The sequence below is a fragment of the Tursiops truncatus genome, chromosome 1 (assembly GCF_011762595.2).
Source record: "Tursiops truncatus isolate mTurTru1 chromosome 1, mTurTru1.mat.Y, whole genome shotgun sequence".
NCBI lineage: Eukaryota > Metazoa > Chordata > Mammalia > Artiodactyla > Delphinidae > Tursiops > Tursiops truncatus.
This window is the reverse complement of record NC_047034.1, coordinates 24,351,337-24,368,606: the sequence shown is the minus strand read 5'-3', so window position 1 is coordinate 24,368,606 and position 17,270 is coordinate 24,351,337. Positions and strand designations below refer to the sequence as shown.

Here is a 17,270-nt window from a genome sequence, read left to right as displayed (position 1 = left end):
CCCTTTGCTTTCTTTTCCTCAGATTGATGCCTCATCATTTACGTTGACATTTTTTGGTCAAGGGTACAGCCAAGGCTTTGGTCCTGATAAGAACAAACCAAATATCAGAATTTGTACTCAGGTGAAAGGACCAGGTATTTCACATGTGACTTAAGGATGCTTGGGAGTTTTACATTGTCTTAAGCTATAAAGTGGTGTGCTATTACAGCAGTTTCTTTTTAAAGTTTGTTTTAGAAATAAATTTTGCACAAATTATTTAAGTAATAATGATAAATAATTCTGTCAAAAGAAGGATTGGAATTATTGGTATCATTCAATTTTATTGTTGTGTCCCTCTCACTGTTTTTTTTTCTTTCAGTATGATTCAGTAATTCTGAATGGAATTTTTAATATTAAGAAGACAAGGGGCTGATTGATATTTATCTGTTCTATTTTTATAGTCAAGGGTCACTTTAAAGCAGTGTAGTTATAACATAATCGAAGCTGTGATCCAAGCTTTTTTGGAGTCTGGATCACCCTGACATTGTTTGTAAAGTGTGTGTACATGTGCATTTTTCTGGGCAAGGTAAAAGTTTTGATAGATAGTTAAAAAGGACTATCACTCCAAAACATTCAATAACTTATGCTGTAAATTTTAGAGAACTGTACAGAGACAATCCCACTTGTGAATTACAGTATAAGTTTAATTACCATCATTCCTAATAGATCACAGGGGGTCTGTTGTGCAGTTTTAATCAAGCCCAATAGCAAAGATATCTTTGCATCTTGCCTTTTTTTCAAATTTCCACCTGGGTTTTTAAGAAAAGCTATGTTCTTATTTAACATGAATATAAACACTAATGTTCTCCTTGTTTATAGACGTCTTTTAAAGTTACTTCTTAAAGTTAGACTTCTTTGAGAGTTACTCAATTGTTCTTTAAGAAATGGAGTCTTTTTTTAAAAGTGAAGTTTGATGTATTTGATTGAGAAAGATCAGTGTAGTGTATGAATAGAGAAACAAGAAACCTAGGATTATTGGTAAGAGTGTGGACTTGAGCCGGCTGCCTGCATGTGATTCTGGCCCAACCACTACCTAACTTTGTGAATTTGAATGAGTCTCTTAACCTCTCTATGCCTCAGTTTCCTCATCTGTAAAATCAGTATAAAATAGTACTAGCCTAGATTGTTAGGAGAATTAAATGAGTTTAATGGATTTAAAGCACTTAATACAGTTCCTGACACTTAATAAGTACTATATACATGTTGTTATTTTTGTTATTACATGAACAGAGTATTTATTGAGGAAATTCTGTACACTGATACTTAGATATAAAATCTACCATTTGATTTTTGGGTGTTGTTGAATGCATATTTTATGAATACTTTCTTTTTCTTTCATCACCTGTTATCTGCAGAAGCTGGCTATGTGGCTACCCCCATAGCCATGGTCCAGGCAGCCATAACTCTACTAACTGACACCTCTGATCTTCCTAAGGCGTAAGTCTGGTTTTCTTCAAATTTGAAGATATCTTTTTCATTTATGTTATACTTTAGCTTATCTTGGTTCAGTTTTCAGGCATTGGGTTTGTATATAAGCATTTACAGTACCTTTGATCCAAAGATAGAGGTAAACTTAATATTGTGAGAAGGACGGTTCCTTACTGGCCTCTAGGAACAGTGCAGAAGTAAATGAGAGGAGACAGAAAAGTTTGAGAGCCATGCTTCAGTTCCTCCTGAAAATAACTCAGATCCAAAGTCAGCTACTCAAAAAAAGGTCCCTGTAGTTAAATGTTATTGGCAGGAGCCCCTAATCCATGCTGAATGATACCCAGCTGGCAGTGGGAGCCATGACCCCAAGCATGAGTTGATTCATGGCATCCTGGCTAGATAAGTATCAAGTGAACTATCTTTCTGGAGCATATAGCTGTTACCCTAAAAGTAGGCCAACTTTACAAATGAGCATAGGCCTGCAGGCTTAGAAACAAATAAATTTAGGTCTGACCTGAAACAGTAGTAAGTAATAAACATAAAAATTATATAAAGTGAAACCTAATTAAATTTTCTTCAAATATTTGTATACTCTTTGAAAATATTTAGCATTTTCTAAATGTTACCCATTACATTTAAAGAAACTTCTTTTTCATCCAAATTGTCTTATTTATGCTTTAGTAATAATTGATTACCTAAATTTATTTTGCCCATGTGCATATTTGATCCTCTGAGTCTAAGGGCTGACTTTATAAACAGCAGCTGTTACTTGTGTTAATAACCCTCAGTGTGCCCCTTCCAACACACACACCGGTATCATGGAAACAGTCTCATTAGTCACTGAACCAACCTAGATGGGTTTGCTGGGTACTAGTTTACTTTTGAATAATAGCTCCTTGCTCATTTGGCTGATTTTAGGAATGGAACCAAAACCAGTCCATTATGGAATCAAGAATCAGGTTTTCATAAGCTCTGCATTGATTCGATAGCTAGTCCTCCAGTAAATCACACTAGCAGAGGAAAGGGCTGGAGCTGGGCTTTGTGCACTGTTTCATCTTGTTATTGTCTTACAGGGGTGGGGTCTTCACTCCTGGAGCAGCTTTCTCCAGAACAAAGCTGATTGACAGACTCAACCAGCGTGGCATTGAATTTAGTGTCATTAGCAGCTCTGAAGTCTAAACGTTTGAATAATTAACCGAAGTCATAAAATGCATGAATTAACAGCTTTTTAATTTGATATTTGAAATTCTTCTATAAGCCTGTCTGACTGTATGTGGAAAAGATTGTCATATCTAAAATATGTATATAGTACAAGCAGGGAATTGTACCAGCTTACCATAAATTTCAAATCTTAGCTGATTTTTGTGATTTTATTGCTTGTGAGAAAAAATTAATATTTGACTTTTTCATTGAAGAATTCAAGGTCAGTTTTTTAAGTGAGCTGGAAGATCAGAGGGTGGGATGGGTGGCTCTCTCTGTGTGGCTGACACGCCCAGGCTGGTGGTCATGTAAGACGGCAACTGCTCTTTTCCTCGCCATGATATTGAATGGGATCTCACTTCCCCAAGAATTTCTCTGCATAGTGTAGGCCTTTGCCAAATGAAACTGCAGTTTTTGCTATTTTAGCCTACTTTTTCGCGCATCCACACTGACTGATTTTGGACTCTTACCTAAGTTTAATAATAAAGGATTGTCAATTGAACAGTGGTTCTGTGTTTGGACGTGCCTGTGTATTTGAGTAGTGGTAGAAATGTGCTTCCTTAGTGGTCTGTGTACTGCTAATAATTGGGCTTATCATTCATTTTCCCTGGTTCTGTACCTGTGTGCCTTAGGTTTAAGGATATAGCTGCTAAGTTTCTATTGATTTTCACTGCCTAAGCAAAATTTTTCTCTAATTTACTTTTTATATTTTAACCAGGTGTCCACTGAAGCCCAAAAATAAGGCAAAGGACTTTTCCTTTTGTAATTAGCATATAATAAACACACGTTAAGTGTTCTGTTACATTCATTATGTAAAGAGGACAGCCATTGCCTTCATGGAATTTCTACTCTACAGTGAGAGGCATGACATTGATAGGAATCTTATTCATGTTGGGAGGTCCATCTGTGCTGCCTGTACAAAAGAAAGAGGGTCTATTTAACTTGAAGAGGGAGATCCTTGGTGATAGTACTGTCCATCCTAACTTTGCTTCCTCTGCCCAGGGCTGGTCGAATCGGGTCTCAGCTGTGCATTAATTTGTGGGACCTTAGAAGAGGTTTTATCATCTCTAAAATCAGGAAGATGGACAAGAGCAAGAGATCTCATGACTAGCTGCATATCCAAACCACAAACAATATAGGTTCCCCAGCGGACCCCAGCAGTTTGCATTCAGGAGGTATGACGGTTGGGCCCTAGGAATCCGTGGCTTAGATCTGCACTTGGGAGCTACTGGCTGAGACTCCATGTGCATCTTTCCACTTTTGCAACGTGTGCTGTGTTGTGCTCTAGTGTTGATGCTGATATATGACCACCTGTGTGACCCTGTCCTCCAGCTTGAGGTACAAGTGTCTAGTCCTGATATTCTTTCTAACCCTCCAAGGCTCCACCTGCTCACTTGCAGAAAGTATATTTACTTGCCTCAAGCAAATTGTCCAAGAGCTTTAAGTCTCAGTCCAAGAGGTAGAAGTCGTTCCTGCTTCCCATGGCCTCACTGCTATCCTGCCTCAAGGACAAAGGCTTTCCTGGGTTCTATGATGCTTTGCTGACCCTTGTCCCTGCCATCACCAACATGGAGCTCCACACTTGGGCTCCAGGGTTACAGGTTATATTTTAGTTCATATGCATACACTCAGCCAGGACCTGAGCTACAGGCAAAACCCAAGCCCCTCCCATAAGCCCTTGGGTCCTGGTAGTAAGCTGAAGTCACCAGCCCAGATGCCTCTGCCCTCCCAGGGAGACTCCTCTTGGAGCCCTTGATAGCCTCTCCTGCCAGTAGAGTTTCAGTGCCCCTAACTTTATATTTTAGGGAGCAAGTATTGGAGTTGTCACCTCTGTTGCCTCCTTCCTGTTCTTATGCAAATCAGTCAAACTGCTCCTTGGGACAGTCCATATTAAGGTCCCAGGCCTTTGGTTAGGAATGCAGTCCCAGAGTCAGCCCACTGCTTACAGTGGCCTGGACAAGCGTCGTTTGTTTAACCTTTAAAGCCTCAAAATGGGGAAAGTAATAGGGCCAAATTCATAGAATTATGGTGAAAATTAAATGAGCTCACAGATGTATAGCACTTAGATTAGTGTCTGACACACAGTAAGCCCTGGATAAGTCTCTGTTATTGCTGCTATTGTTAGTCTGTCTAAGGCCGCAAAAGTTTTCTTTACAAGCCTTTCCCCAGAGCACTCAGTGCCCGTGGGACTTAACTAAGACTCATCTCAGTTCTTTGTGGAATCAAGATCTCTTCGAGATTGACTAATTCCCGGCAGATGTCATAGTAAATCTTAACCTCTGCCACCCCAGGCCCTTGCACTGAACAGGTCCCACAGTATAGGCACTTAACGATGCTTAATGAATTGAACCTATTTCAAATAAACCTATGAAGACCGAAAATAAGTGGAGGTAGAATATCAAATTTGTTCAGAACAAGGATACAAAATGAGGGGCATGAAATAACCATTCTCTAGGTGAGACAGCAAGAAACTTACAAAAGAGCTTTTATTTGAAGTTTGGAGCTGTTAATCATGAAAATATTAACGGCAGTTGCTTATCAATTCCTCTGTGTGCCAAGCACATTCTAAGTTCTTTATATTCTTTTATATTTGTTAACCATCTGCAGTAAGTACTGTTACCGTTCCCCTGTAACAGATAAGGAAAGAGACTTAGGGGAAGTCGTTTGCCCCAAACCACACAATTGATTAGTGATGGATTCAGCCCCAGGCAGTCAATCCCAGAGCTCAGAGTGCTGACCATTCACCTTTCATATTTCCCACCTCACCTTCACCCTGGTTATGGATTCATTTTTACATGATTTTAAATCAAATTGAAGAAGAGTTTTGCTTAAAAGTGGTATAACAGGTTGAGTGAGTGGGAAATGGGTTGACTAGGTTGAGTCCACAATTCAGCTCTGAGAGCCAAGTTAACTAAGCTTATTAGCTACACAAATAATCTTTCCAACTCAAAGCTCAAATGTTTCAGTTGGTGTAGCCTCACTATTCCATATGCAATAAACATTCTCTCTTCTTTTTCACTATAAGAGCAACATCATTTTTCAGTTTCCACAAGCTGGATTCAAGTAGGTCCCCAAAGTCCTTCAACATTTGTGACTGCTGGTGTACAAATGGTCGAAGCATTTGATCGTCTTCCTAAAAATAAAGAAAAGAACAATATTGTTGTCAAACCCAAGTTCATGTGCCCGACGCACAGTGAGGCCAAACTGAAATGGTGGAGTTTGGAGCAGAGAAACTTGTATTAGTCAAGGAGGCACCAACCCTAAAGATGGGAGACCTAGACTCGTCTCAAATCCATCTTGCTGGCTGGCCAGGGGTGCAGGGTTTTTTTTTAAAAAAAAAAAGTAAAGGGGAGGGGGTCTCTGTGATTTCAGCTTTCCTGTAAGACTTCAATTGCAGACTTCCCAGCACTGTCTTGGGACTCGTTGTGTCTGTCATTGGTGAATGTGATTGATCTGTGTGTTCCTGCAAAGCAAACTAGTAAATCATGGTCTTGTGATCCCTTAACTTCTTTTTAGGAGAAAGCAAAAGCAATGGTTGAGGCATTTTGTTATTTACTTGAATCTCAGGAGACTTGACAGATTTACAGTAGCAAACCTTCCAAACCATGGAGCCATGGCATGTTTCTCCATTTACTTAGATCATCTTTAACATCTCTCAAACAAGCTTTAAAATTTTCTCCATAGAAGTCCATACTTTATGTTAGCTATAGGCCTAAGTACTTCTTACATTTGATGCGATTATAAATGCTATCTTTTCGGGGCTTCCCTGGTGGCGCAGTGGTTGAGAGTCTGCCTGCCAATGCAGGGGACACGGGTTCGTGCCCCGGTCCGGGAAGATCCCACATGCCGTGGAGCGGCTGGGCCCGTGAGCCATGGCCACTGAGCCTGCGCGTCCGGAGCCTGTGCTCTGCAATGGGAGAGGCCACAACAGTGAGAGGCCCAAGTACCGCCAAAAAAAAAAAAAAAAAACTATTATTTTAAAAATGTTGTTCTATTGCTGTTATATTCAAACATAATTAATTAAATATTGATTTTTGTATCCAGCAACCTTGTAATTTATTTATAAATTCTTTTCGGTTTTCTATTTACATAAACATGTCATCTGCAAATAATACTAGAGGCATCATGGTGTAGTGGGAAAGAGTATAGACCATGGAGCAGCCCTGGGTTTGGAGCTTGGCCCTGACACTTACTAGTTGTGTGTCCTTACGTAAGTTACTTAACCTCTCTTGTGCCTTAGATCCATCAACTGTATAATAAAGCTAATGACAGTACCTACCCATCAGGTTGTTGCAAGAATTGAGTCAGTAAATGTAAAAGCACTTAGTAAGTATTACATAAATGTATACTATTATTATTATTACCTTTTTTTCCTTTCCAATCCTTATACCTTTTATTTCTGGACTTGCTGCACTGGCTAGAACCTAAAGTACAATGTCAAACAGAAGTGAAGATAGCTGGCATCGGTGATTTACCATTAAGATTATGCTTACTGTGTGTTCATTTAAGATTGCCTTTATCAGATTAAGTAATGTCCATTTTATTCCTAGTTTGCTAAAAGTTTTTATCGTGGTAGGATGCTGAATTTTATCACATGCTTTTTTTGTATATATTGAAATAATCATGATTTTTCTCCTGTAATATCTTAATGTGATGAATTATATTTATTTGGTTTTATAATGATAAAGCGAACTTGCATTTCTGAGATACTCTGTACATCCTTAAGTGCAGGAATATCAGTGCTGCAGTGGCCACGGCTGCCTTGAACCAGCCAGATGTACACTAAAGTGAAAAATGGGAGCAAAGATGGGTGGAGCCCCGAAAGCAGCAGACTCACAGTGTTCTAGGCCTCAACCTGCTCTTTGGCTTAAGCACACCCATGTCCCCACACTCAGGAAATGTAGTTATATCAAACAGCTGCATTTAATGGAAAGAAATTCCTTTTGCTCCCAGGATTCTGGTTACTTACAGGAGGTTTATGATGTCTCAATTTGAGAAACTACCCTCTTGCCACATTCATGCTTTGGTAGAACACCTTAAGAGCTTTGGCAAATTCTCTGTCATAGCTGGCTTGCTGGGTGCGCATCTGATTAATCTCTCTGGCTGCTGGCAATTGTGCTGTCGTCCCAGTTAGCTTCAGGGTATTGGAAGGCTTATGTGCTGAGGTTGAAAGATAACATTTATTTATTCATCTATTTATTTATCCAGATATTTATATATTTAATTATCTTGGTGCATTTTACTACATCAGCATTTATCAGGCACCGGTTTGGACCCATTCAAAGAAATCTTACAAGGAAAAAGGAAAAAATGTTCCCCCCCTTTTTTAAAACTGAAACAAGATATTAACTCATTTAAAATCTCATTTCTTAGAAAGAAAATACACACCACAAATGTAGGAGTTTAGAGAAAAGCTAAACACCAAGACTTGAGCGGCCTCTTACCTTGTTGACTAGAACCAGTTTTCTCAAGAGATTCTTTAAGAAACACATTTTCCTCTCTGAGCACTCTGTTAAATGTTTCTGAGCAGTTCTGTCTCCTGTTCTAACTTGAGCAGCTTCAGATAAAGTTCTGGTATCTGGTTTGATGTAGTCTACAAAAAACAGGTCAGTTTAGCCTTTTGCTGGATTATTTGCATACGCTTGAAGAGTGGCAGTTGTTCCTACCATGTGAAGACTACGTGGGGTGGAGAGGTGTGGTGACCAGGGTTTAAGACCCTCAGGGTTCACAGGAATAAATCAAGAAAAAGGTTTTTTAATGGGAGGAACATTGATGATCCCCAAGCAACTGTCATCGGAGATATTTTTAGTCATCTGTGACATCTATTTTTAATGTCACTTAAGTATACACACCTGGCCCTTATCCATCACGGAGGATATTTTCTTGGTGTCCACCATGATGTGGCCTTCACCTGTGACCATGAGGCCTGGCTGAGAGCAGCTCAGTTCGGCACAGCCTTCTGTAGTGTGAGGGAGACACCATCAAGGAAAGAAATGTCTCAGTTGTCCAGCCCCCCTGTTGTGTGAGGAGATTTAAGCCATATGATCACCTGTGGACTAAAACCCAGAGGCCCAAGGGACGATAGCTCTTGGCCACTGCTGTCAAGACCCTGACCTCCTCCCTCCATCTCCCTCCTCTGCAGCCCTAGGTATACAGACATGATATCTGACTGAGGAATGCACCATGCAAAAGAAGAAGTAAACATGGTACCTTGAAGGCCCCATAAATCAACAATGAGAGCATTTGTCTGTAAATAATTCAGAAACTCCTGAGATGCATTTAAGGCTGTAAATTGGACAGTCTCTTCAATTTGGGGATTCAGAATTTTCCATACAGGCTTGGTATATAAAGTGTTTGGAAGATCATAAATTCTGTACCTGAGACAAGAACAGAAAACATAACTTAAAACCATAAGGGATACATTTGTAAAGAAAAGTATCAGGTGAGCCAAAGAATTATAGCCTGCTTTGGTTAGTTGATAAAAGGTGACCTATAATTGATTCTCGTGATTGCCACCTCCAACATCTCAGCTATTCAATGTGGATATCATCATTACGTAGATAATATTAAATGCCTAACAAAAAGAGAAAAGGATTTTGATAAATACTTTCCACTTAGATAATCTAAAATTGTTAATTTTCCACATGAGGTTGCAGTTTGTTTTTGTCCTTCAATGCCTACCTTTTTTATTGCTTTATCTTTTAATATCCTTTTAGCTTAATTAGTTTAAGCTTTTAGTTTAAGCATATCTGGTGCCTCTGCCATATTGTAATACAGTCCTTTTGTTTCCAACTAAATAAAATAAACCCAATCGTCCTACTTAGATAACAGTTTTACTGGATAGTCTTTCTGATAATTAAAATTTCTGACTCTTTGCTTCAATTACTTAGGAGGATCAGTATGCGCTAATCACATTCCACTGACTGGAGGGGCATGCGGCTTATCTGTCTGTTAAACAGTTGGAGGAAATAGTCATTTGGGGGTTGAACAAGCAAAAAAAAAACGTAAGAAAATGACATGATAGCTCATTCTTAAAACTTGAGGAAAGACTCCCTCCCACCAGGGCCCACAAAGTGGGCAGTTCGTGTTCAGCAGCTCTGCGGGGCAGGCTGGTACCCCATCTGAACACCCCGCTCTGCATCTTCCTTTAGCCACTTGGTGCCAAGGCACTGCACAATGCGAATCTGGAAGTCCATTCTCTTGCCCAGCAACTCCAGTGGGTCAATAACCACATCCTCCTCGCCACGTGCTCTACAAACAGAAGAGGTAAACATTGTCACAGGTTAGCCTGGGTCCAAGCAAGTTAGGACTGTGATGTCAATGGGAATTACATAGACTCCTAAGAGATGGCCAGATTCTCTGAAGGAAGGATGGGTAATATTACCAGCTGTAGAATTCATTCATTCAAGAGACATATAACAAGAGCCCACTCCATGCTCTAGTACTTCAAGGTAAGATATGGACCGTCTCAAGGAGGAGACAGGAATATAACAGCTTCTTGCAGTAAATGTACCCAGATGTGGGTGCCAAACTAGCATTGAAGATTTAGGTAGGTTCCCAGTGGGACAGAGGGGCTGCCACCCAGAGAAAGCCAGCTGGCTGCCCAGATGCAGCCTCTCCGGGTGTCATCTACCGCAGTGAACTCCTCATGGTCTAGGGTCAACCCCAGGCCCTCAGGCTCGGAACCCAATAGGGACAGCTTTCCAAAAGGGGACCTCTCTCACATCAACGAGCTCACAAAGATTGAAACCTGTAAACTAGAATGCTACTTTATTAATTCAGAGTGGGAAATGTCACCATCAGGCAGCCTAGAAGCCCGAAGTAGCAAAATGACCAAGAAGTTTTCTTAGAGTCCCAGTAAAGACAGTGAGTCAACGGTCATCTTGGTCTTTTAGTCACAGTACTTTGCAGTTTTCCTGCTCCCTTCTTCAGCCTGTTTCTTCTTCAGAAAGAGAAAAAGATTGCATCGGGTACCCATGAGGACCCTGGCACCCAGACCAGACCTCCTGCCAGCCTCTTTGCTTAGAATTGCTAAGAGACTTTAGCTTTTGTAAAAGCTCCCTTAACTGCCTTTGGCCCAAAGAGAGAAAACAGATGAGACGCCCTAAGGGGACAGTAAAGGTAACGGAGTGGGGTTAGAACAAAGGTTGGATAACAGCTCAGAATGAGGCCACATAAGGAAACAAAGACACCACAGTTCCTTCCTTGAGAAAAGGAACAAAGAAATTACCAGAGTCTGTGCAGGGAGATAGGCTGAGCTACAAAATGAGCTTTTCTGCTTCTGCCTCTTGGGCCTCATCAGCAGGGATGAGGACCTAGCACTGGAAAGAGCAAGTGGGTGTGGCGGGTATCAGACCTCACGGGCGCTCCGGGGGGTGGGGTGGGGGGGCTGTGAGTAGAAGGTCCTACAGCACCCTTGGCTTCTTTACCAACCAGGTCTATTGGTTCATGTCCACATTTCCTTCTACTACACTCCTGCCTCTTTGCAGGATATCCTCCTCACTCCTTTGGTCCCCTAGGGCAGTGCTGAGCTGCTCAAAGGCTGCTGGACATGGGATTTTAAGTATTCCAGGTCAGCTGCTTTGGCTGCCATGGCAAAATCAGATTTGATAAAGCCAAATTATGAATGAACGAGTTCATTCATTTGCCTCACGAATGACCTCTTCAGGGTACCAAGCTGACCACCCCCTCCAGGAGAACTCAGGCGTGCTATGAGTTTTCTGTGTGGCCGACCCAGAACTAGACAAGGTGGCGGAGGAGATACCCACTGTCCTGTCGGGGAGCAGGGGCCCATGTGGATATGCAACACTGCCTCTTCTAGCCCATCACAGTTCAGAAACTCCACTTGCTCTTCGAACTTCATGCAGTAGGCAAGTGACTGGAGCCAGATGTGAGCTGAGCCCAAGTGGATGACTTCAGCAGGATCCCAGAAAGGGTCATCTTCCTGAGCTACGTGGCTATCTTCTCCATCCAGAAAACGCTGGTAAAGTTCCTCCATTAGGAATTTCCTATTGATAAACTTGGCTTTTGACCAGATCCACACCTGGAAACACAAAGGTAGGTCGCCAATATTTGATTCCATCTGCTGCTCTAACGACTCATTTCGATGATTTTTCCCAGCATGCTGTCTCTGATGGGCTGGATTTTGGGTACCCAAGATCAATAACACGCTCATCAAACTTAGCTTTGGTGAGGTCCTTCAAAAGCACTACATTCATTCCTGACCTATTTACTTCAGCATTGCTGGATCCCAGGAAATGACTTAGGGGAAATGATGGAGTTAGAAAACAGACCCTCCCAGGAGAAATGAAGGCTTGTTGTACACAGAAGAATGACCCTCAAAGATGTCCATGTCCCAGTCGCTGGAACCTGTGAATATGTTACCTTATGGCAAAGAGGAATTAAGTTTGCTTATCAGCTGACCTTAAAATAGGGAGATTAGCTTGTATTATCCAGATAGGCCCGGTGTAATCACATAGCTCTTAAATGTGGAAGAGGGAGGTAGAAGAGGGGGTCAGAGAAAGAGAGATGGTGATGGAAGCAGGGTCAGAGGGATGCTATGTGGATGACTTTGAAGATGGCCATGAGCCAAGGAATGTTGGTGGCTCTAGAAGCTTGAAGAGCAAGGAAACATACTCTCCCCTCAAGCTTCCAGAAAGCAAAACATCCCTCCTGACACCTTGCTTTTAGCCCAGTGAGATCTGTGTTGGACTTTTAACCTACTTAACTATAAGATAATAAACTTGTGTGCTCACACCCAATGAGCAGAAAATCTAAGACAAGAGCCTGGTACTGTCTGTCCCTTCAGTAAGTGAGGGTTACCAGGAGGAGTGACCAACACGGAGGAGTAGGAAGTCCCTGAGCTCACCTCCTCCCATGAGCACACCAAAATTAGAACTTTTTTTTTTAATATAAATGTATTTATTTATTTATGGCTGTGTTGGGTCTTCGTTTCTGTGCGAGGGCTTTCTCTAGTTGCGGTGAGTGGGGGCCACTCTTCATCGCGGTGCACGGGCCTCTCTTGTTGCAGAGCATAGGCTCCAGACGCACAGGCTCAGTAGTTGTGGCTCACGGGCCCAGTTTCTCCGTGGCATGTGGGATCTTCCCAGACCAGGGCTCGAACCCGTGTCCCCTGCACTGGCAGGCAGATCCTCAACCACTGCGCCACCAGGGAAGCCCCAAATTAGAACTATTTATAGGGCAACTATCGATGAGGAAGACCTGAAGATGAGTAGAAAAGATCTTCTACAACTAAAGATATAAAGAGGGAACCACCACAACGAGATGGGTAGGAGGAGTGGAGACACAGTGTAATCAAGACCTATAACCCCAGGCGAGCAACTCACAAACACGAAGATAATTACAATTGCAGGGGTTCTTGCCAAGGAGTGAGGGGTCTCAGCCCCACATCAAGCACCCTAGCCTGGGAGTCCTGCACTGGGAAGACAAACCTCCAGAACATTTGGCTTTGAAGGTCAGCTGGGCTTACTTTCAGGAGAGCTAAAGGGCTGTGGGAAACGTAGACTTCACTCTTAAAGGATGCACCCAAAATCTCACACATTTAGAGACCCAGGGCAGAAACACTAATTTGAAAGGAGCCTGGATCAGACCCACCTGCTGATCTTGGAGAGCCTCCTGGAGAGGCAGGAGGCAACTGGAGCTCACCAGGGGACATAGGTGCTGGGGCAGCCATCTGGGGTGCCTATTCTACCAAGAGGACACTGGTGCTGACAAGCACATTTTGGAGTCCTCCCTCTAGTGTGCTAGTGCTGGGACCTGGCCCCACCCACGAGCCAGTCAGCACCAGTCCTAGGATACCTCAGGCCAAGCAGGTAGTGGAAGGGGGCACAGCCCCATCCATCAGCAGGCTGCTGCCTAAGGACCCCCTGAGCCCCCAGCTGCTAGGGGACCCAGCCCTGCCCACCAGCGGGTTGATACCAACTCCAGGAATCACTAGGCCCCCACCCTGCCCATCAGTGGGCCAAAACCAGCTCCAGGACCCCCAGGACCATACAGCCAGAGACCCCAGGACATAGCCTCACTCACCAGGTCAACAACTGTGGGACCTGCAGGACTCTGCAGCCATCAGGCCAGCACTAGCCCTAGGACGCCCCTGAGCCCCAACCCCACCCACCAGCAAGCCAACAGCAGTTGCGAGAAACGTGGGCATCTCTAGATCTGCCTCAGGATCCAGGCCCACTCACCAGTGGGCCGACACCAGAGTTGGGACACCCCAGGCCCCACCGCCAGCCATGTCAGGAGACAGCACCACCCACCAGCAGGCAAGCAGGCAAGAGTAGATCTGAGATCCCTGGCCTTGCAAACAGCCACCCCAGGGCCCAGCTCCACCCACCAGTGGGCCAGGACTAGCCCCAGAACCCCTGGGGCTCCACAGCTAGCCACCTCATAACACAGCCCCAACCATAAGTGTCTGGCAACCTCTACAAAAGGCAGGACCTGGCAACCAACCAGACTGGGGGCCAGCCATGCCTACCAGACCACCCACAGTAGTCATCCCACTACAACAGAAGGCCCCACACAGCCAGTATAGGAGGCATCCCTATAGCATATAGCTCTGGTGATCAGAGGGGAGGGCACTGCTGGGACACATAGGACGTCTCCTACAAAAGGCCACTTCTCCAAGATTGGGAGATGTAACCATATATTTCTACCAAATATATAGAAATAAAAAAGCAAATTAGTCAAGATAAGGCAACAAAGAAATATGTTCCAAATGAGGCAACAAAGATAAAAAAGAAGAACAAAATGAAATGGAGATAAGCAACTTACCCAATAAAGAGTTCTAAGTAATGATCATAAAGATGCTCAAAGAAATCGGGAGAAGAATGAAGTGACACAATGAGAATTTTAACAAAGGTTTAGAAAATATAAAAAAGAACCAAACAGAGCTGAAGAATACAATAACTGAAATGAAAAAAATACACTAGAAGGAATCAACAGTAGATTAGATGATACAGAGGAACAGATCAGCAAACTGGAAGAGAGAGTAGTGGAAATCACCAAAGCTGAACATAAAAAGAAAAAAGAATTTTTTTTTTTTTTTTTTTTTTGCGGTACACGGGCCTCTCACTATTGGGACCTCTCCCGTCATAGAGCAAAGGCTCCGGAAGCGCAGGCTCAGCGGCCACGGCTCACGGGCCCAGCCGCTCCGCGGCATGTGGGACCCTCCCAGACCGGGGCACGAACCCGCGTCCCCTGCATCGACAGGCGGACTCTCAACCACTGCGCCACCAGGGAAGCCCGAAAAAAGAATTTTTTAAAGGAGGACAGTTTAAGAGATCTCTGGGACAACATCAAACATATTAACATTTGCATTATAGGGGTCCCGGAAGGAGGAGAAGAGAGAGAGAAAAGGTCAGAGAACTTATTTGAAGAAATAATAGCTGCAAACTTCTCTAACCTGGGAGAGGAAATAGACATTCAAGTCCAGGAAGCAAAGAGAGTCCAAAACAAGATGATCCCAAAGATATCTACAGCAAGACACATGGTAATTAAAATGGCAAAAATTAAAGATAAAGAGAGACCTTAAAAGCAGAAAGAGAATAGCAACAAGTTACATACAAGAGAACTCCCACATGGCTATTAGCTAACTTTTCAGCAGAAACTTTGCTAGCCAGAAGGGAGTGGCATGATATATTTTAAATGATGAAAGGAAAAAACCCTGCAACCAAGAATACTGTGCCCAGCAAGGCTATAATTCAGATTTAAAGGAGAGATAGAGTTTCATAGACAAGCAAAAATTAAGAGTTCAGCACCACTAAACCAGCTTTACATTCATGATAAAAACTCTCATCAGGTGGGTTTAAAGGGGACACATCTCAACATAATAAATGCCATTTATGACAAATCCACAGCTAACATTGTACTCACTGGTGAAAAGCTGAAAGCCTTTCCTCTAAAATCAGGAAAAAGACAAGGATGTCCACTGTTACCACCTCTAATTAACATAGTATTTGAAGTCCTAGCCACAGCCACCAGACAAGAAAAAGCAATAAAAGGCATCCAAATTGGAAGGGAAGATGTAAAACTGTCACTATCTGCAGATGACATAATTTGATATATAGAAAACCATAAAGTCTACTCCAAAAGATTATTAGGGCTATTAAATGAATTCAGTAAATTTGCAGGATACAAGATTAATATACAGAAATCTGTTGCTTTTCTATATACTAATAATGAACTATCAGAAAGAGAATTCAAGAAAACAATCCCATTTACAATTGCAAAAAAGAGAATAAACTAGGAGTAAACTTAACCAAGGAGGTGAAAGATCTATACTCTGAAACTATAAAACATGGATGAAGGAAATTGAAGATGATTTAAAGAAATGGAGAGATATCCCATGTTCATGGATTGGAAAAATTAATACTGTTAAAAAGTCCACATCTACCAAAGCAATCTACAGATTTAATGCAAGCTGTATCAAAATTGCCATGACAGTTCTCAGAACTAGAGCAAACAATTCTAAAATTTATATGGAACCACAAAAGATCCCCAAATGCCAAAGCTGTCTTGAGAAGAAAGAATGAAGATAGAGGCGTCAGGCTCCCTGATTTCAGACTATACTACAAAGCTGCAGTAATCAAAACAACATGGTACTGGCACAAAACAGACATATAGATCAGTGGAACAGAACAGAGAGCCCAGATATAAAACCATGCACCTATGTTCAATTAATCTATGACAAAGGAGGCAAGGATATACAATGGAGAAAAGACAGTTTCTTTAATAAGTGGTGCTGGGAAAACTGGATAGCTACATGTAAAAGAATGAAATTAGAACATTTTCTCACACCATATACAAATGTAAACTCAAAATGGATTAAAGCCCTAAATGTAAGTCCTGAAACCATAAACCTCCTAGGATAAAACATAGGCAAAACACTCTTTGACATAAATCGTAGCATTATTTTTTTGGCTCTGTCTGCTAAGCAAAAGAAACAAAATAAAAAATAAACCAATGGGGGACGTCCCTGGTGGTCCAGTGGTTAAAACTCCCCACTTCCACTGCAGGGGGTGCAGGTTTGATCCCTGGTCAGGGAACTAGGCGCACTGTGTGGCATGGCCAAAAAAAAAAAAAAAAACCAATGGGACCTAATTAAACTTAGAAGTTTTGCACAGCAAAGGAAACCATCAACAAAATGAAAACACAACCTACTGAATGGGAGAAAATATTTGCAAATGATATGACTGATAAGGGGTTAACATCTAAAATATATTAACAGCTTATACAACTCAATATCCAAAAAGCAAACAACCTCATTAAAGAATGGGCAGAAGAGTGCTCACTTTGGCAGCACATATACTAAAGCTGTAAGAATACAGAGAAGATTAGCATGGCCCCTGCGCAAGGATGACATGCAAATTCATGAAGTGTTCCATATTCTAGAGTAAAAAAAAAAATGCACAGAAGACCTAAATAGATATTTTTTCAAAGAAGATATACAGATGGCCAAAAGGAACATGAAAAGATGCTCAACATCACTAATCATCAGAGAAATGCAAATCAAAACCACAATGAGAGATTTTCTCCCACCTGTCAGAATGGCTCTCATCAAAAAAATCTACAAATAACAAATATTG

At 42.1% G+C, this 17,270-nt stretch overlaps 2 protein-coding genes and 1 non-coding gene across 4 annotated transcripts in view; 2 read left to right on the top strand and 1 right to left on the bottom strand.

Moving 5' to 3' along the window:
* Window positions 1–6,714, top strand: part of SCCPDH (saccharopine dehydrogenase (putative)) — a 44,039-nt gene extending 37,325 nt beyond the window's left edge. The window contains exons 10-12 of one of the 2 annotated variants that reach the window (XM_019920541.3): window positions 23–134; window positions 1,395–1,476; window positions 3,670–6,714. In XM_019920541.3, coding sequence (XP_019776100.2) covers window positions 23–134; window positions 1,395–1,476; window positions 3,670–3,778 — 303 coding nt within the window. In that variant the 3' untranslated portion in view covers window positions 3,779–6,714. Of the gene's footprint in view, window positions 1–22; window positions 135–1,394; window positions 1,477–2,540; window positions 3,175–3,669 lie in introns of those variants that run through there. The other variant, XM_004324397.4, reaches the window with a different exon arrangement.
* Window positions 5,648–17,270, bottom strand: part of LOC101323955 (kinesin-like protein KIF28) — a 27,158-nt gene continuing 15,535 nt past the window's right edge. Inside the window, 8 exon segments of the mRNA XM_073796807.1 lie at window positions 5,648–5,800; window positions 7,637–7,827; window positions 8,112–8,181; window positions 8,183–8,260; window positions 8,520–8,626; window positions 8,878–9,044; window positions 9,784–9,918; window positions 11,436–11,710. Of these exon segments, the coding sequence (XP_073652908.1) occupies window positions 5,648–5,800; window positions 7,637–7,827; window positions 8,112–8,181; window positions 8,183–8,260; window positions 8,520–8,626; window positions 8,878–9,044; window positions 9,784–9,918; window positions 11,436–11,710 (1,176 nt within the window).
* Window positions 16,969–17,075, top strand: LOC117309678 (U6 spliceosomal RNA). Its single transcript, XR_004523988.1, has one exon. It is a non-coding gene; the product is annotated as a U6 spliceosomal RNA (small nuclear RNA).